At 39.7% G+C, this 21,630-nt stretch overlaps 1 protein-coding gene across 1 annotated transcript in view; it reads left to right on the forward strand.

Moving 5' to 3' along the window:
• The window catches only part of mta1 (metastasis associated 1), a 43,594-nt gene that overhangs the window by 8,434 nt on the left and 13,530 nt on the right, over positions 1 to 21,630 (forward strand). The window contains 4 exon segments of the mRNA XM_030719269.1: positions 949 to 1,016; positions 4,914 to 5,007; positions 18,507 to 18,633; positions 21,225 to 21,288. Coding sequence (XP_030575129.1) covers positions 949 to 1,016; positions 4,914 to 5,007; positions 18,507 to 18,633; positions 21,225 to 21,288 — 353 coding nt within the window.

A 21,630-nucleotide genomic window follows, 5' to 3' on the forward strand; every position in this document is an offset into this window, starting at 1 on the left:
GTTTTGTATGAGGATTTGTCCTTTAACGGTGGCACTTATTATTGTGCTGGGTAGATTTGAATGTCGTTGCAGGTTATGGGTGTGCTAACAGGATGGGTGCATGTCTAAACCAGTTAAGTGTTGGACACAGGAGGAGCAAGAAATGAAGACAAGGGTCAGTGTATGTTGTGATTGTGCTGGTGGAATTTTGGGCGATCTCTGGCCTAGACGGTCAAGAAGACGGGTCTTAGGGGAGCGTGGGGGATGGGAGGGGGCAGATTCAGGGTGAAGGGAGGATAGCTCCAGCTCCAGGCAACATACCAAGTGTGGGGTATAATCTGACAGCACTCAGCCAAGACACATGCAGGGCTAAGACCAGGCACCCTACCAAGACTGGGGCCTGTGGGGACATCCTGGTGAGAGCTAAGCCTCCAATGGGCCTGGAGTGGTGCCAGGAGCAACACACACACACACACACGCATACACATTAACACAAATGCATAGTAAATCCACACACGCGTGGTAAAGCCTGTGCAGTGTCTCTCATGCAGACACACTGTGCATACAAACAACACCACACATGGGGAGAATGAATGGAGCAATAAGACAAAGAAAGCATGAGGGCTGAGGAAATACAAGGTTTGCTGTCTGAATGGATGGTTTGGAGAGCCAGATTTGTTGTTTGTGTGCGAGTGTGCATTAGCACGTCAACATCTCATTCTGTCAGACTTTTCTTACAACTGCTGTGTATGAAATTAGCCTAATCGAGTTAAATCAACATTTTGTGTATGTCTCTGCTGCACTTTCCTCTTGACTAATCAAGCTGTCGTTGTGTGGTCCAACTGGAAATTGCCCTGAACATTTGACTGACCTCACATCGCTAACTGACGCTTCTTTGTCTTTCTCTTTCCATTCTCCACTCCGTTTCTCTTTCTGTTCCTCCTTCTCCTTCTCGCTGTTCCTCTGCAGATTATGTTTATTTTGAGAACTCGTCCAGTAACCCACTGCTGATCAGGAGGATAGAGGAGCTGAACAAGGTGAGTGAGTGAGTGGGTGTCTGAGGTTGAATTTATACCCTTGAATGCAGCACATAACCTACTACTGTAAATCCAGTATTAATGCCTCCATCTCAACCATTCAAGGAAACTTTAAAAAATGCACATTTTAACTAATGCTAGCTGCCTTTCTTTGTGTATTTGAAGCAAAAAGAAAAAAATGCAGCTCCTAGTGTAGAATTATTGATATATAAAACTCTCTTCCTCTTAGGTAGAAGGAGAAATATTAAACTGCTTAATTATTATTTTTTTTTAACCATACATGTGTTGTATCACTTTATAATTTATTAGACTGAACCTAATGCCTGAACAAATTACACTCTGATTACATTGCAAATTTTGGTTTGGTAATGTTGAAAAGAGGTCTGAAATGAAAAGCTGATTTGTTTATTGACAGAAACAAAATCATTATCTGTGTTGAAGTGTTCCAGCCTCTGAAGTGTGATGATTTGAGATTTTCTTCTTCTGTGACAGCAAATGAGATTTCATTGGTCTTCAGAATTAGTCTAGTCTAGACTAGTGCTGCTAATCAAATGCACTCGATCATTAGCAAGTTTGACCCCCTCTATAAAAGCAGAAGCTTTGTCAGTTTGCTGGTTTGGAGCATTCAGGTGTGTGTTAACACAGTTCCAAGGAGGAAAGCCCTCAGCAATGATCTTAAAGAGGCAGCTGTTGCTTTTGAAGTCCATCATTATACAGTGAGAAAGATTATTCACACTTGCCAGTCTTCTTAGAAGTGGACATCCCAGCAAATTCACCACAAGGTCAGATCACGCAGTACGCCAGAGAAATTACAAAAAAATAAATCCAAGAGCAGCATGTCAGAAACTACAGGCCTCAGTTAGCAAATTAAACATTTGATCGTGACAGTGCAATTAGAAAATGGCTGAACAAGTGTGAGTTGTTTGGAAAGGTTGTCAGAAAGACTCTTCTCTCTCTGAAAAGAACAAGGCAGCACAGCTTAGGTTTGCAGAGTTGCATCTGAACAAACCACAAGACTTCTCGAACAATGTCCTTTGTATAGGCAAGACCAAAGTGGAGATGTTGGGCTATAATGCACAGCACCACATTAGGAGAAAACCAAACACAGCATATCAGCACAAACACCCCATACCAGCTGTCAAACACTGTGGTGAAAGGGTGATGATTTGGGCTCATTTTGCTGCCACAGGACCTTGCAGTCATTGAGTCGACCATGAACTCCTCTGTATACCAAAGTATTCTAGAGTCAAATGTGAGGCCATCTGTCCAACACCTAAAGCTTGGCCAAAATTGGGTCACACAATAGGATAATGATCCCAAACTCAGCAAATCTACAAGAGAATGGCTGAAAAAGAAAAGACTCAAGGTGCTGCAGTGTCCCAGTCAAAGTCCAGACCTCAACCTGATTGAAATCCTCCGGCTGGACCTTAAAGACATAAACAAATGCCTGCAAACCTCAATATGCTGAAGCAACGTAAAGAAGAGTGGGCCAGAATTCCTCAGCAACGATGTGAGAGACTGATGAAGTGATACATAAAATGATTACTTCAAGTTATTACTGCTAAAAGTGGTTCTTCAAATCGTTGGGTGTAATTAGTTTTTCACACACCACTTCTGCATTTTGGCTTAATTAAATAATGACTCTGTTAATGTCATGTGCTGCTGTTCATCTGAGGTTGTATCTACCTCATTTTAAGACCTGGTAAGGACGAAATCCTTTTTTTAAAATTACGTCCTGATATGTCAAACCTCAGAAATGACAGAGTGTATTTGAAGCTGTGATGCCGGTCTTGACAAAGTCTACAGACCAAATGATGATTAAGAATAAGAATAGTCAGCATTGTAATTGTGAGTGAAACTAAATGTTAGTAGGCAGATTTTATTATAGAATTAATTTATGGTGATCACTATATCATATAATATATTTAATGTATTTTATGCAAGGTAAAATTCTAATCTGCCATTATAAATATATGAATTTTGTGGTGCATATAGCAAACAGTTTAATCTTTAGTCACTATAATGCAATAATGAAAGCAGTATTGCATTATAGCGTTACACTGATGATGCTGTGAAGGTGCTGGGTAAATCCCAGCCTGCTATTTTGTACGTTATACAGTTAAAGAAGCAGAAAAAGAGTTCTGTCTCTGTAGACTAGTTACAGGTGCCTGCTGTCTGTCCCCTATTCCAGGCCTGTGCTGGATAATATGGAGGCTGTTTAATGTGATTGACACAGAGCTCAGAGTCGGCCTTCTATTCTGCCTGTCTCTGTCAGTCTCTGCGCTCCTCTGGGATAGTTGGGTTTCTCTTTCATGAGGCCTGAGATGCAGGTTTAGAAAATATGGTGTCTGATGGGGGGAAAAAAAAAATCTGCATTGATCAAAACTAAAGTTTGATAAATTGAGCAGTTTAATCTGAAAACCTTGAAGTGCAGTCTAAAGTGTACATCAATAACCTGCAAATCAATATCTTTGCTTAGTGATTAAAATGTGAGCAAATAATTTATTTGAAGGAAACAACTGCTTACTGCCTCAATTATGTTTTTGTTTTATGAACTGGAATAAAGTAGTGAAAAAAATTCTTAAGTGTGAGATTGATTGTTTTATCTGACCAATAAAGAATTAAGATGCTAGAAAATATTAGATTTTCTTCAAAAATTGAACAAATAATTATGCAGTATATAGCTAGCTTATAACTTGTAACCAGTGTGTGTGGATTTATAATAGTATTGTGAGAGGAAATTGTATTTTTCACTGTTATCAATACATACACTTTACTTGGGCAGTCTGCTCAGTATATTAACAGCAGCAAAATTATATTTGAAGACCCATATTCTGTAAATGACATTCTGGGATACTGCCATCAGTATTTCTTATTCTGCTCAAAATACAATGTGAGCTGTAGAGCCACTCTACCCCAAACCTGCGTCAGGTGAAGAGCTGGTTCATGTGCCTCTGTGCTGAGCTGCCAGAGAGGAAGGAGACTTGCTGGAGAGGCGGCCCAGCCAAGCACAGCACTGGGTGATCAACCGCTGGCTGGAACTTTGGGCAGGCGCACCTTGAAACAGTTAATCTTAGTATTTCCAATATCATTTCATAAAATTATGTATGTGCTGATTTAAGCTGTAAGCACTGTACAGGGTATGTGCAACTTAAAAAAAAAAAAAAAAAATATATATATATATATATATATATATATATATATATATATATATATATATATATATATATATATAACTATAACGGGGTGCTGTAGGAATCCTCTGCATTTTATTCAAAACTTTGTTCATTTGTAAAGAAAGTGTTTTATTTTGCTGTCATAAATGATCCAATTATCTTTCTTCTGTTCTACAGACTTTGTTCAAAAATAGAACTAGAAAATTGGATTTTAATTATTTGATGATTGGGAAAGTAGAAAGTCTGCAGAGCTGAAGTGTCTGCAGAATGTAAATGTATGCTATGTGTTCACTTTGTTTGGCTATTCTTTGTCATCTCTTCAACCCTCTTAAAGTACAAACTCACAGAAAAGTTGGTCAAAACTTTATGTAGGGACTTGAAAAAGGTAAAGGTACCTGGAGTTTCCTTTTTTTTAGGTATTATTCAATAAAATATCATGCAGCTTCTAATTTAAAACCAGTCCTGTATCAAAACATCTGTGTAGTAATTGCTATGAAGGAAAAAGATCTTGGGCTTGCACATCCACTGTCCTCATTACTGGAACACATGATTTTTGGGGGATTACTGTGGCCACTTTGTTTTCAGGCAAAGTTAAAAAAAAAAAAAACTAGCCTCAGCTATGGGTTTTTCATCTGTGTGCGTGCGCATGCACGGGCGTGTTGGTGCTCTCTGTGCGGCACCACTTGTTGCCATGGTAACGCTGATTGTCTCTGGTTTGCAGACAGCCAATGGGAATGTGGAGGCCAAAGTGGTGTGTTTTTACCGGCGCAGGGACATCTCCAGCACACTCATCGCTCTGGCAGACAAACATGCAAGTGAGTGACCGACCATAACCCAGCCAGCCAAAATCATGCATCAAAAAACACTGCCAAACAGGACATGAAACATTTCTTTCTGACAACCCTCTGCAGTCATTTTCCACTGCAAACTTGTGGTACTTTCACATCCAATCGAACAAGATTTCCCTGAACAGAAAAATCTGGCTTTGCTTGTGTTTGGCTTGATTGTAAGCTTGTTTGTGCCCCAGATTTTATCAAGGGGTGATACAAAATGAAGTTTGTTCTTTTACTAAGCTGGCCCAGACTTCAGCCCCTCCTCTGATAGACCTGATTGCAGATAGCGTTCGATTTGTTGTGTGTATTAATATGGCGACACCTGGGTTTTTGTGTTTGTGCACATGGGCTCTTTTTCTTAATGTGTGAGTATTCATCTTGTGCTTGAATGGGGTGCTGTCCTTCAGAGCTTGGAGAAATGCTGCCTGGGCTCTACCTCAGGCGGTTTTGTGTGGCCTTTTAATGTTCTGGCTACCAGGATGTTTTGTCTGAGAGATGAGCTGTCAAACACAGAGGGTGAAGTGCAGAAGCTCAGAGGGACACAGGATATGGTAGGTCTAATTTTATTAGCAGTAAAAGAAAGGTGTGCAGATGAAAAATGTTAACAGGTAACAGAAGTGTGTCATTTAAAGGCCAAACTATTGAGACAACTGGGTCACCTCCCTAGTGGTCAGTTGGAAATTATGCCTTCAGGGCAGTGCTCCAGAGTGCCTAAAGAAGCAGAGAAGGATGCAGGATTTATTGCCACTTTAAGATACTGCTTTTGGCATGAGCACCTCTTCCATATCACCTCTTTGACCATGTAAAAAGTGCCATTTTAAGGTATCACTATGTGTTTTTTCCTGACTCAAAAATGGACCTTTGGTGTGGTAACTACACACAGTTTGTCTGCACATAGTTAAGGCAGTTTGCTTTACTTTAGTCTATGCATTTTCATCTTATTTTCTTAACATATTTTAAAATTCAGTTAATGAAACCCCACGCAGTTCAGTTGTTAGGTGAATAGAGTTGTAAACCTCGTCTGCAAGCCAACCTTGCCTTGGAAGATTATATTTATTTAAAATTTAATTTGAAAAGACCTGCATTCATCCTCGGTGGTAACTGTCGTCTGTCTACTCAGGATTTATTCTGGTGGGAAAACATAATTGCCCACCACTACCCACTACTAGTTTGTAATCTCATCCATGCTGCCACTGTGGACCCTCCTGTTGCCTCACAACAAGAGAGTCCTAGATTCAAACCCGGGTAGGGCTTTCTTGGGTTAATGTAGCCTGTGTATGAGATTCTTAATCTCAAAGAGTTTCATTTCCTGCTTAAATAAAGGCTAAATAAATGTAGTGATCTATCAGCAGTTATTCTTCACATTGTGTGCCATCAGTAAGATGACATTCACCTATGGCAGTGGCCATGTGGGGTCAATTTGGGAAAAAAAGAAAAAAAAACACTAGCATTGGCTATTAACCAAATTGATATTTTAAACATCAGCCTAGAATTTAAAAATTGGTTTAATCAGTACTAATTACTTTATTTTCATTTATTTGTTTTTGAACAGGAGATTCATTATTCCTAAGTGTCTCTCTTAGTCTAGATTTCTCGAGGTTTCATAAGTAACTATCTTGAGGCAACCGTTGTGATTTTGTATATAGGGATTTGGTGCTAAATAAATAAAATGGAATTGAATTGAGTTAACCTTTTTTTTTTTGTTTGTGTTTTTTGGCTGTTTTTTTTTTTTTTTGGCCTCTTTGTAATCCTGAATTAGTGATGTACCTTCCTAGGTGAGGATAAGAGGCTGACAGAAGGAAACATACTCAACTGGTTTCTTCTGCTATGGGAAAAGGCAGATATAACTAGTTTTTTTCTTTCTGTGTAATAGTGTGCTTCATAAGAGTGGCCAACACTCCTGACACACACAGGTTGTGAAAGCTCAAAAATATTAAAGTCGGGTACTCTTGGTGTCCAGAGCAGTGTGGCCTTCTGCTTCAGCACACACTTTTATCAAGTAGACTTAAAATTTGCTGTGAAAGCACTCCTGAAACAGATCCAGCTAAAGCCCAAACAAAAATCTACTTCCACCTTTCTGATTTAAATCAATCCATTATCCATATAACCAGCAGTAGAAACGTTAACATCCTGTAGTTGAGACCAGCAAAACTAGCCACCAGACTTTGACTGGGTGTGGCAGGATAAATGTTAGCTCTCCGGGCGTGAAAGTGTACGTGCCAGTGCGTCTGAGAACTACCAAGTATCCTGTGTGTGTGTGTGTGTGTGTGTGTGTGTGTGTGTGTGTGTGTGTGTGTGTGTGTGTGTGTGTGTGTGTGTGCGCATCTTAACCACAGAGTCTACTGAGGAGGCCTGGGGGGTGTATCCATGGCAAAAGGGGATTGTTTGTTCTGCTGGACCACACAGCATCAGCTTCTCAGAGTGTGTTGCCTTTTGAGAAAATCTGATTCATTTATTTTTTTGTTTGTTGTTGTTGTTGTTGTTGCTCTGGTGTTGATTGAACAAGAAAAATGTTCTTATTTTGTGGCTGAAAGAATTATGAAATATTACGAGCTACAATATTTGGATATTTTTATGGATCACGTGCATCCTCTTTGTTGTTTCTTGATAGGTAAACACATTTTTTAAAAATATATAATTTGAGTTTCTGTGAATGAGCATCAGGGGACTGTTCCTGTATAGGTCTCGCTGCCAGCTGCAGTTCACTGAGGGGGCTTCTAGACATTTGCAATATGTAAAAAATGCATGGAAGGAATGGCTGTGCACCACATGGGTGTGGGCTGCATCCTGTCTGCATTTATGTAGCTGCAGCCACACTTTGAGTGTATATGTGCGTCTGTAAGCTTGTGTGGGTACATGTTATAGGCGCATCATGTACTTGAGTTCTTAGCTCTGAGGAATTGCTGGAAGGGTGCATTTAATTCAGTTTCGTTGTGGATCAGGGGAGTGTGTGTGTGTGTGTGTGTGTGTGTGTGTGTGTGTGTGTGTGTGTGTGTGTGTGTGTGTGCGTGCTTTTAATGTGTGTCTGCTGTGAGTCATTGATCAAATATTTTGCTCGCAAAGATTCAGAGCACTCCCTCAATGGGGCCTCCGAATCCAGTGGTAGCTCCTCCCCTCCAAGTGAAGCAGGCTTCTGAGTGGTCAGCCTCTGTGGCAGATTTGGCATTTTACCTCCGCGGCCCCTCCCTTCAGACATTTGAATTTGCCATGACTCAAACCTCTTTTCTATTTTGGAGATGTGGCTCTTTGCTTCTGTAAACAATAGAAAACACTGTTGCCAGTGAAATGATGCACAAAAGTTGAACCAGCTTGATCAAAGTCAAACAGGTTCTGGGATAACTGCATTGTATTACAGCCACTTCCCTTTTTTCAGGCTAAAATGACGACTGATAAAGATTAGTAGAGCAGTCGCTGCATCCTCCCTTGTGTTGACTTGTTGCTGTTCATTTTGTGAAGCATATATAGTCTCTGTGTTGCATTTAGGAAGAATATAATAAGTGGTGTTAGGGATCGGATAGGGTTTTTTTTTGTTGTTGTTTTTTAAAGGGTTCCACACAGCTTTTTGACAGCTGTCTGTGTTTTTCTGTTTCTCCTGTCTTATGTCACAGCAGGATGCATGCTTTGTCTACCACAAGCAAGTAAAAGGAAAATATGTATTTTAAGACAAAATTTTTTTAATAAAAATTGTATACTATTTGGATATTTGAAAAATGATGACCATTCCAAGTTTGCCATTCAGACTGGCGTTTCCTGTTTCTTTGCTAATATAAAATGCCTACATACAGTGTTAGGCTAACATATGGATTTTCTAGAATAATGTACCAGGTAGCGAGAATTTTCAGGCCCTTTCTGCCTAATTTTGTATTTTGCTTTAAATATTGTGTAAATAAATAAGCGTAAACAAATTAAAGTGCAAAGTGAAATCCATATCTCCTCTCCCTGCAACCTGTCAGCTTGAAGGAGTTTGCTTTTTGTTGCTGATTGATGTGCTTCTGGTATAAACACAACTGCATTTGTTTTTAATACCCTTGGGCTTTTTTTTTTTTTTTTGTTATATTTGCATGCACTCATGAAAACAAATTTTTGAGAAAAAATATGTTTTTGTCAGCCTGTCTGAATTTCTGCATACACACAATGACCAGATTATTCTAATGCTGTACTTATCATGTTTCCTACAAAAGCTGGCAGGTTTTTTTTTTTAGATATACTGGTGACATGACCTGGCAATTTGAAACACACTGTTCTAGGCACTGTTGTATCACCAGTCTTAAACATGTGACCACATGTGCATCAGTGCCACCGTGAGAAGGTTCTGGGTTTAAATCTGCCCCCTGGGTGTACTCCACACCATATACCCCAATTACTCCCATAGATTAAAGACATGCTTGCTAGGTTAATTGGTGATTCTAAATTGGTTTTAGGTGTGTGAATTTGAGCTTGTGATGGACTGGTGACCTGTCCACAGTTTACCTGGTCTCTCACCGAAAGTCAGCTGTGAGACACTCCAGTCCCTTTTGGCCCTGTATTGCGTGGATGGATGGTTGATGGACATGTAATCCAAGTCTATCTATTATGAACATATTTTTTGTTTCTCAACATCTAATTGAACAATTTAATATAGCTGTTCTAATAGTTCATTTAATGGGAATAAAGCTCAGTCCTTTAGAAATGCTATACATACATTTTATTCAAATGGAACATCCTATGCTCACATACATGCGTCACTTATTCCTAAGTCTTTGCAGTATGCGAAGGATAGGCCTCCATGTTTCAGTCATGGCCTGAATCTCTAAAAGACATGATTTATTGTTTTGTGACTTTAAAGACACTTCTGTGGTTATTCATTCTAGCTTGATTCAAATGAACATTAATCAGTCGAACCACATATTCTAAAACAATGTACATGAAGATTTGCTTATTATGCCTCTTGGTATTTATATGTACTTGAATTTCTGAATCTCTTCATTCATTGCAGAACCTTTGTTATACTGTGCCCTTTCGGTCTTGAGCCGAGGGATAAAATGTGGTCTGTTCCAACATCCGAACAAGATACAGGGTGATTTTTGCGGTTTGAGGGAGAAACAACACACAAACAAACCTCAAATGGGTGCAGACTGGAACTGAAGTCCCATTGTAGCCATAATGCAACAGATGCAGAAAAAATGATCGGCACTCTAACACTGCATTGTCGTCCCCTTTTTTTTTTTTTTCCCCTCTTCAGCTGACTTCACTGTTGTTCTTACTCTTGCTTGGAATGTGATGTGAAGGAAAAAAAAATCTTCACAGTGCACTTGGGTGAGATGGAAAGACGTTCAAAATCAAAATACCTTTTTGTTTATCTCATCCTTGATGTGCAGATGATGTCATTTTTTTTATGTAACTACACAGTATTTACAAATATTCACGTGTAGGTGTAATTACTGCTAAAGTTTTTTTTTTTTTTTTTTTTTTTTTTAAGTAGAAGGTAAATTTAATCTCTCAAAAGAAAACTGTTAATGATGGACAGGGCTGTTAGTATAATTTTTTACACTTACCTATCAGTGCAATATTGGGCTGCTGATTTATTGCCAAAAACCATAATCACAATTATTTCTGCAGATTCAGAATTATTTTTTATTATGTACTGTAGATGAGAGATTCAGAGTCCTCACAATACTGTGTTGAGGAATATTATTGTCAAATTTTTCTACAATTTCTAGACACTTTTTTTTTTTTTTTTTTTTTTTCCTTTTCCAGATTGGTGAACCTCTGCCCAGCTTTACCTGTAAGAGACTCTGCCTCTCTAAGATGCTCTTTTTATACACAATTATGTTACCGGCCTGTTGCCAATTAAACTAAATAGCTGCAAAATTGTTCCTCCAGTGGTTTCTTTTAAGCACCTTATTTTCCCAGCCTTTTGTTGCTCACGTCCCAACTTTTGAGACATGTTGCCATATTATTCAAAATGAGCTAATATTTTTTCTTAAAATGGTACATTTTCTTAGTTTAAATATTTAATGTTTTATATGTTCTACAGTGAAATAAAATACGGATTTAAGAGATCTGCAAATCATTGCCGTGTGTGTGTGTGCGTTTTACATTTTACACAGCCTCCCAACAACCTTTTTGGAATTGGGGTTGAAATTAAAATTCAATGAATAAAATGAGCAATTCCACAACACAATATTGAGATATAAACTGCTCAAAATAAATAAATAAGTATAGCATAAATTCAGTTAAACATCTGGGATATTGATCTGATCAGTTGAGGGGGCTGTTTAATCAGTTTCAGCTGCTTTGGGTTAATGAAATTACAACAGTTAGACTAGAGAGGCAACAATGAGCCAACTCCCAAAACAGGAATGGTTTTACATCTTTTCTGACTGTTTTTTCACTAGTTTTGCATTTGACTAGGGTCAGTGTCACTACTGATAGCATGAGGTGATACCTGGACCCTACAGAGGTCCAACTCCTCTAGGGGATGGTACATCATTAAGTGCCAATGCCAGAAGGTTTGCTGTGTCTCCCAGCACAGTCTCAAGAGCATGGAGGAGATTGCAGGAGACAGGCAGTTACTATTCAAGACCTGGACAGGGCCGTAGAAGGTCTTTAACCCATCAGCAGGATCATTATCTGCTCCTTTGTGGAAGGAGGAACAGGATGAGCTCTGCAAGATCCCTACAAAATGACCTTCAAGAGGCAACTGGTGTGAATGTCTGACCAAACAATCAGACTTCATGAGGAGGGCCCGACATGAATGGGTCTGGAGAAGCCATGGATAATGTTATTCTGCCTGTAACATCATTCAGCATGACCTGTTTGGTGGCCCATCCATTGGGGGGATGGGCCACCAAACAGGTCATGCTGAATGATGTTACAGGCACCGACCTCTGCAGGCTAGGCAATTGCATCCTGACTCCCATTAGGTTTTGGGATGAAATTCTTGGATCCCTTGTCAGACCCAATGCTGGTGCAGTGGGTCCTGGGTTCCACCTGGTGCACGACAATGCCCGGCGAGAGTATACAGGCAGTTTTTGGAGGATGACGGAATAGATACCATTGGCTGGCTCCCACACTCAACTGATCTAAATCCAATAGAACACCTCTGGGACATTGTTTGGGTTTGACACCACCAGGTTGCACATCAGACTATCTAGGAGCTCAGTGATACCCTGGTCCAGTTCTGGGAAGAGACCCCCCAGGACTGTCATCTGTCGTCTCATTAGGTGCGTGCCCTGTTATTGTCAGGCATGCATACAAGTAAGTGGGGGCCATACAAACTACTGAGTACCATTCTGAGTTGCTGCAATGAAATTTCGGCAAAAGGGATTAGCCTGCCGCATAGTTTTTTTACTTTGATTTTTGAGCTGTCTTTTAATTCAGTCATCTGTAGGTTGATAATTTTCATTTCCATCAAACTGATGTGCCATCCTTTTGTTCCAAACCTGACCCGGTCCATATAGACCCTTTTACAGCCTACGTCATCAAAGGATGTGCACGCATTTTGGCAACGGAAGTGAACTGCTACTCCATTCAAATCAATAAGAACAAGGAGACTGCGCAGCGTTTCAACGTGATTTAAAAGCGATATCAGCATCAAAATGTCTGGCTGTTGCGTGTTTGGCTGTCAGAATTTCTGCTCTGCCAAAAGTGGACTGATGTTGTACCGAATCCCACGGGGTCACTGCTGTTTAAGAGAAAACAGAGGCGTCTGTGGTTGCAAGCCATCAAATGTATTGATAAAAATTGGACTGAGGACACGATCGGGACTGAGGAGAGGATCAGAAATGCTCACGTTTGAAGCTTCCATTTTTATATCAGGTAAAGTTATTTATCTTCCGTTGTTTATACCGGGATGTCAGGTATCTAACGTAAACAGCGTTAGCTGGTAGGCTATTTGGCTTTTAAACTGTAGTGTGGCTGGCTATTTACAGGTGAGGCATTGCTGGACTCAGGGAGTCCTGATTTTTAAATTAATATTTAATCGCACTATAGATTTCAAAATGCAGTGCCAGTCAAAAGTCTGAGCAGACTCACACATGAATGGTTGGTTGAGTCTCACAGTGTGACTGGAACTGTGTGTGTGTGTGTGTGTGTGTGTGTGTGTGTGTGTGTGTATGTGTGTATGTAATATTTTTTTTTTTCTTCATTGTAAATCACTAATATCTGCAGCTGGAAAACTCTTAACAAGCTAGAAAAGAAGTTTGACAAAGTACTCATGCTGCCATGCAGGTACAATTTGCTGTGAGGACGTAGTTCTCTGACTTGTTTACAATGGCCTGAGCCTCGTACACAGCGGTCCTGTTTCCTTGTCTTTGACTCGGAAGAACTTCTGCCTTCAAGACACAAAACTCAGAGTCTGTGTCACGATATCTGGCGTTTTGTACACTGCCACAAACATAATTGTAAGCATCCAGTGATTTATATGCGCTGCAACTTCTCTCCAGTGTATAGGCTGGGTTTCTCCACCAAATACACATATATATCTCCCCACGGATACTGGGCCACTTGCTAACATACCACAGGGATCGGAGTCAGTTGCTGGTTGTCAAAATTAATTTTTGCAGGTAGATTTCACGATCTTTTGTTGATAATCACTTCTTGTAGATGCGCGCACATTGCTACCTACGTCATCATTGTTTACAAACAGTAAAAGGGTCTATTAGTATAGATATCCAGCATGATTTTTTCCCCATTGAGATCTGATGTGATTTTGAAGTGTTCCTTTAATTTTTTTTGAGCAGTTTTGTGTGTGTGTGTGTGTGTGTATTAACAGATATAAATATTTAATACTCATAGATAATAATAATAGGACGTGGACCAGTGATATTTTAGTAATTGCACGAGTCTCTCTGTAGATGTGCTGTTTCATAGAGGTGTAATCATTTGGTTAAGTTAGCACTAGTCAGCTATGCTTTCCTCACCTCCTCAGCTTGCCCTCAGGCCTGCTCTCTCCTCTCTTTTTCCTCCTCTCACCATCTCAACCCAGTAAGGCGACCCATTCATCAATAATTGATAATTGGCTGGGACAGGTGAGATGGAGAGGCAATTTGTAGAGTATGGTGTGGGTGCACTGCCAGGAGATTGGCTCCAAGGAGGAGCACTGAGGCTGGGGAGTTGAGTTGCTTCTCAAGGACTCACAGCCAGGGGCCAGCTGGAAGGACCAGCCTGCTGATGGACCACTACATAATCCCGTGTGTGTGTGTGTGTGTGTGTGTGTGTGTGTGTGCGTGTGTGTGTGTGCACTAATGGATATAGGCATACAGACGCAGAGTAACACATCCAAACGCTGACACCCACATACTGAGACTCAGCTTTGAAGTCAAGCTGATATTATTTGTATTGCAAAATCAAGAATCATACATTTGCTTCAAGGGCTTTACAATCTGAATAACATGAAAGGCACTATTGATTCATTCACCAGTAAACTTTTGCAGGGAAGAAACTCCATAAAACACAAAATGGGGAGGTATGCAATAAACATAGTGTTCTTGAGAGGTTTTGTGATTCCACCCATGAAAACACAAAAGCCATGCCTTATTCAGTCATAGTCATATTCAATTCAATTTTATTTGTATAGTGCCAAATCACAACAGTCGCCTCAAGGTGCTTTGTATTGTAGGTAAAGACCCTACAATAATATAGAGAAAACCCAACAGTCAAAATGACCCCCTATGAGCAAGCATTTGGCGACAGTGAGAAGGAAAAACTCCCTTTTAACAGGAAAAAACCTCCAGCAGAATCAGGCTCAGGGAGGGGCAGTCATCTGCCACGACTGGTTGGGGCTGAGGGGAGAGAGACAGGACAAAAGACATGCTTTGGAAGAGAGACACAAATTAATAATAACTAATAATTAAATGCAGAGTGAAGTATAAACAGAATAAAAAGAGGTGATTGAAAAGAAACATCATGGGAACCTCCCAGCAGCCTAGGCCTATAGTAGCATAACTAAGGGATGGTTCAGGGTCACCTGATCCAACCCTAACTATAAGCTTTATCAAAAAGGAAAGTTTTAAGCCTAATCTTAAAAATAGAGAGGGTGTCTGTCTCCCAAATCCAAGCTGGGAGCTGGTTCCACAGAAGAGGGGCCTGAAAGCTGAAGGCTCTGCCTCCCATTCTACTCTTAGGTATCCTAGGAACCACAAGTAAGCCAGCAGTCTGAGAGCGAAGTGCTCTATTGGGGTGATATGGTACTATGAGGTCTTTAAGATAAGATGGAGCCTGATTATTCAAGATTCAGGACTGTGTTCCTAACTTGGCAAGAGTGCTCAAAGCAGTTCAGAGGTACAAAAGGAGACAACAGCCAAATTTAAATGCGTTAGGCATTCTGCTTCTTGTTGAAGGAGCCACAAAACATTTTGATTCCAAGACATACTAAGTTTCAGGTTTTAAGTCTTCAACAGGACTCTTTGACCTCTTTGTGAGGGCTTTAACATTGTTACTGCTGATAACCAATGTTAAATGGATTTACTTTCCAAAAAGTACCAAAAAATCTTGACCCAGTTTGATTTATTGGTAAATCTGGTAAATCTTTTTGATTTAGTGATACCAGAGCAATGGTGTGTAAAGGAAAACCTACATATACTTCCAATTTTTAATCTCATTTGTATCCACCTGATTCATGGTAACTGAGAACATCGGTGCATTCACCACCTGAAATGTAAAGAAATATCTATATAGAAATGAGGTGCACAAAACATCTCCCTAGGTTATATTTTTTCCAGTTTGGATCTCGGTCCATATTTTCTTGCCTTCACATGGAAGGAGATGGTGAAGCCCACGCTGTGTGTGTGTGTGTGTGCGCGCACACGCGCGCTTGTCTGTGTGTGTTGCTCTGCCTGGGCATTGATAGTGTGTCTGCTGGGTGCTGAGTGCTGGGCAGAGTGAGGGAGTGAAGGAGTACTTATTGATTTTGGCCACACATCTCTTCTCCTGAAAATCCCTTGATTGCTTTTGTTCTGCTCCCTGTCTCCCTCTTTCTGTCTCGCTTCCTCTAATGAAACTCCAAATGAATTGGAGCACGTACTGACTGCTCTCCCACTCTTCGTTTCACTTCTGCTCTCTTACCAGCCTCCTTCCTCGCTCTCTCGCTCTCACTCTCCCACTCCCGCTCTCCCTGCTGATTTCTCTATTGCTCCCCTTCCTCCTCTCCCTCGCTCTTCCTCGATGTGTTTATGTCTCTCTGTCTTCATCTTAAGCTTCCGTTCTCTTTATCACTTTTGTCACATTTTTGCTCCTGTGTTCTTCTATGCTATTTTCTGTCTCTCTTTATTTTATCATCCATCTCACCTCCTTTTCCCCTCTGTGTTTTCCTCGTTCTTCCACAAATGGGAAAAGGAATTAACATTGGAGATGTGCTAACCTACTAGCCATGGCTGAATCTATTACTCAAGAATGACTCAGATACATGACTTGCTCAAACAGACAGGCATCTCTTCAGCAATCTCTTTGTGCATTCGTTTTTGGACTTCTTCCCTAGGATTGTTTTTTACCTGATACCTTTGATTTTTGTTTTTTTTACATGCAAACTGTTTGGTGTAAAGTACAATAATAGAAGACAAATCTTTGATCTTGGCTCATGACTCTGGAGAAATTAGCTCTATCAGCAGCACACCACTAAAGGGAAACTCCAAGTGTTATAGATAAAGGTCAGTTTGCTAGTCAGTTGATGTACTATCAAGCCTGTGAAAACAGTTGAATAATGTGACAACAAAGGACTTTGATAAAGTCTGAAAAAATAACAGTTTGCAGACATAAGTGGGGAGAGACTAACAACGAGATCTTACTGATTGTGTTTGGGAAATATAGGACCCAGCACTTCTTTTATCCATCCATCCATCCACCCACCCATTCATTCAGTTTCTTAACCTCCTATCTATTTAAATGTCATGGGGGAGGCTGGAGCATGTCCCATCTGACATTAAGCTAGAGACAAGGTACACCCTGGACAGGTTGGCAGGATAACGCAGAGAGACAGACAATCATTCATGCTCACACCTACGGCCATTTACAGGACCAAACAGACAGGCACCAGCTGCCTGGCATGTTCGAACCCAGAAACTTCTTGCCTGCTGCTTCTCCTTGGAATACCTAAACAGAGCTGTATTCTTTTTTTATTTATTTATTTTTTTTATTTATTTATTTTTTTGGTACATCAGGCATTTTAAAATTGATATTTAAAGCTGACTGAACTTTAACTTTCCCTGCGATTCTGACTTTGTTGAATCTCATCTTTATGAAAAAGTACAGCACAAATACATACTGGTATTTGGTTTATATGGGGGCATTTTTTAAAGACATGAGTTAAAATCCCTTACTGATTTCTGTAGCCTGACATAATTTTTGAAAATTTATCTATATATTCAAAAACTGCATTCCAAGTCATAATCAAATAGAATGTGTTTTTTTTTTTCTTTTCTATGCTCTTTTTGCTAATGTTGATACCACACGTCGATAGAGGTGAATTGATTTTGAGTTGGTTGTAAAAGTCTGTTTTATTAATATCAACAGATGGATGACTTCAAAGCACAAAATATTCATTTTTGAGCTGCGTAATGTGTTCTTTTCTGTTTTATATTGACATCAAAGTGTAAATTATTCATTGATATAGTTTTTCTTTAAGTTTTCACATACTGTTAATCTTTAAATGATAGTTTATGTGCTTAAAAATACTGGACATAATAAACAAATAATATACTGGAAGCAGAGTGGAAGGGTATTGAAAGTATGGACTGTCCTAAGGGAACACATAGGAATGAAAAGCACAGTGATACCCATGATGCTGCATAAGTAACATAGGCCAACTGGCAGAATTTGAGGCGAAAACCTTGGAGTCCTCTTTGATTCATGCTACATGTAATGTTTATAATTCCATGTACATGTAGTTATATATATATATATCTAGATATATATAATATATTATGATATTAATCGATTATATATAATATCTATATCTAGTATAAGGATGGAGAGTGAGAGAGAGAGAGGAAGAGAGGAGAGAGAGAGAGAAGAGAGATAGAGAGAGAGAGAGAGAGGAGAGATAGAGAAGAGATAGAGATATATATAGAGAGATATATAGATTAGATAGAGAGATATATAGATAGATATATAGTATAGATATATATAGATAGATAAGAAGATATATATAGATAGATAATATAGATATATATAGATATATATATATATATATCTATATAAGATATATATATAGATATATAATATATATATATATAGATAATATATAATATAATATATATTATATATACATACATACATACATACATATACACAGCTCCCCTCCTCCTTCGGGCTCTACCGTTCCACCTCATCAAATGTGCATCCTTGTGTTTTATGCACCTGAGACTGAGTGTGTGGCTGCAGCAGCTACGCTTTCCATTCCATTTTTTTCCCTCCCATTTTTTTCCCTCCCCATGGACACCATTGTTCTGCCTCATCTAAAGGACTTATGTTTGACCCTTATGCCTTTTTTTTTTGTCACCTAGGGGAGCTGGAGGAGGAGATGGAGAATCCAGAGATGCGGGATCTCCCTGAAAAACAGAAACACCAGCTCAGACACAGAGAGCTCTTCCTTTCTCGACAGCTGGAGTCTTTACCAGCCACACACATCAGGTACACCTCACTGGTATCACAGGATTAGATGTTCTATTTACTTTCTTTTTATTCTAACTTTTATTTCTTTATATGGGACAGGCTTTTGCAACTTCTAAACCTACTTAATGTACTATTTTGGTTTCAAATACCTATCCTGTGAATAAAGCCGCGTTTACCAAATGTTTTTTCATCTTTTCAGTGAGAGATGGAGATGGATTTCAGCAAAACTTCTCCAAACAGGACATTTCTGATGAATTGTTCTTAGATAGTAAAGGGGGGGGGGGGTTCAGTAAAGTGAAAACAAGAGAGAGAGAGAACAGACTTGTTTTTAGAATAAGTACCGTATTTTTCGGACTATAAGTCGCTCCGGAGTATAAGTCACACCAGCCAAAAAATGCATATTAAAGAAGAAAAAAACATATATAAGTCGGACTGAACTATAAGTCGCACTTTTTTTTGGGGGGGGGTTTTTTTGATAGAATCCGAGACCCAGAGCAGAAATTCCATCTTGAAAGGCAATTTAAAATAATAATGGATTAAAGAACAGGGCGAACACGGTTACGCCTACGTTATGCTAACGTAACACATTCAGCTACATGACGCACAACGAACAGAGTACGTGTTTGGTATGTTAACGTAACATTAACAGTTATTATTATTAAAGAACATGCTAACAAGTTAACCAAACCATCAATCCATTGAATTCTTTATCCTCTGTGCCACTTCTAAACAACTCCGTACACTCCGTAGGTAGACGAACCGCCACTTCCTCTTCTGTGCCGCTTTCGTCAGACTCGTTGTCAGCTGCAGTTCCAATTATTCCAGCCTTTCTGAATCCCAACAGGATGGTTTGGTTGTCACTGAAGCCCATGTTTTCTTGATCCATCCAATGACTTCCAGGAAAGTTGGGTGGCGCATTCTCCCAGTTGCCGTTAAGCTGTGCTCACCATCCATCATCCACTGCGCCCACAGGTTACGCCAGACTGCCTTAAAGCTGCAGTTCACGGAGATGTCAAGTGGCTGGAGTATTTTGGTTCATGTGTTATAAATTTCACATATAAGTCGCTCCGGAGTATAGGTCGCACCCCCAGCCAAACTATGAAAAAAAGTGCGACTTATACTCCGGAAAATACGGTAGTTACAAACTCAGTTTCAGAAAATGGAAAAAATGCCAAAAATGACAGCAAATTTTGTTTTGCTGTCTCGTTTTTAATTAGCAGTTATAAATGCTGTTGTTTTTCTGTGTTGGCTTAAAGATAAAAGCCGGTTCACATTTTTCTGTTAATGAAAATTGGTGGTGGTTGGAAATATTCGGTTTTGATTGACACTGTCTTCATGCAGCAGCGGTGCTGTAAATGAGGAAGCTTCGAGGCTGATTAATGCCTCAGTCACACAGGCCTAGAGATCAGCTAGCAACCATCTGGCAACCACCAGTTGCGAGAGAGAGGGGGGAAAAAAATGTGTGTTCCCCAACTGGTTGCAAGTTGTTGATGAAGTTTGACCAAGGCTTAAAATTGAGATGGATTACAACATCAATGCACATGAATCCCCTTTTGCTTCAGTAGGAAATCTAGATCTAGTGCAGGAAAGGTGGACACATTAAGCATGGACTACTGACAAATGTAAATAAGTGTGACGGGAATGAGGGAAATGAGTTTCTAATGCTGAAAAATTCAGACTTGTTAAGACTTGCAGTATAACAAACAAACATTATCCTTGTTGGAAGCCTTTTATTATTTTTATCCAACTGTTATTTCCATTTCCATGTTGCTCTCTCTCTTTTTTTCTTTTTTTAACATGCATTTAAACTGTTTCAATGGTTATAATGTGAATTCATGCGTTTTGCTGTAAAAGCTGCAATTTCCCATTAATTTCGTGATTGACCTTGATGTCACGTTGTCGGCTAGAAATGAATCTGATGACGAAAAAAGACAGACACAAAATAATCCACCCAAATGCAGGGTACACGCTGAGCACTAAATGTCAACAGAAAGCCAGTTCTAGATATAAACCTGCCTTTGCTCATCAGTAAGCTTGAGGCAAACCCACCTAATCATTAGCGCATTATTACTTGACATTTCTGAAGTCACAGGAAGAGCAAACTGACATCTGCTTGAATAAAGATGCTCTGATGAGCAGTTTGTTTAGTGCGAATTCAAGCTTGATTAAGTTTTCTAACTTAACAGTGTGTGGCGAGGTTGCACAATGTGTCTGAGTTTATTACCCTGCCAAATCGTATTTGCTTCAGGCTAGAGAGGTATGACTAATTAGCTGGTAAATAATCTCAGTTCAGACAGTAGCAGTTTGGGGACAGGGATGAGTGCTGTCAGTGTCAACACACTGGACCTAAATCAATATCATCACCGGAGATTCTGAGCTCTATCCTACATTTCTCTTGCAGAGGAGTTTGGACCAGAGTGCAGCTTTCATCTTGCACTTACATAACCACTTAAAACCCCATGGACTTTAAGTCCCGTCTGCTATTCTGTATTTCCCGTGTTAAATATTGGCTTGCTTTTTACTCCTCTGACTTCCTCCTGTTTGTGTCCTCATCTGTTCTTCTTTCTTTCTTTCACTCCTTCCTCAACTGTTTTCTTACAATCCTTCAGGGGAAAGTGCTGTGTGACACTGCTGAATGAGACGGAAGCTCTGAAGTCCTACCTGGACAGAGAGGTATGTGTTCATGATGAGGTATCTTCAATGATGATTAGGTTTGTTAGATTTCAGGGGTTATCTAGGTGTGTGTGTGTATGTGAGTGTGAGAGAGGAGGGGAGTAAGAATCTTATGAGTTTAAAGATTTTTGTTTCTAGATGAATTATTCAACGTGTTGACCTAGAATGTTCTGTTCACGTACAGTAATGAGGAGACGAGAGACTAGGAGAGGGGAAAATACACAGACACAAACATACTCACACGCAGACCAACAGATAAATCCCACTCTTTCGCCTCTCCGCTTGCCCATCCTGCTTCCTGTTCCTTTCATTCCATCTTCAAACCTTCCTGCCATCTGTATT

Source organism: Archocentrus centrarchus, chromosome 22, assembly GCF_007364275.1.
Source record: "Archocentrus centrarchus isolate MPI-CPG fArcCen1 chromosome 22, fArcCen1, whole genome shotgun sequence".
NCBI classification, from domain to species: domain Eukaryota; kingdom Metazoa; phylum Chordata; class Actinopteri; order Cichliformes; family Cichlidae; genus Archocentrus; species Archocentrus centrarchus.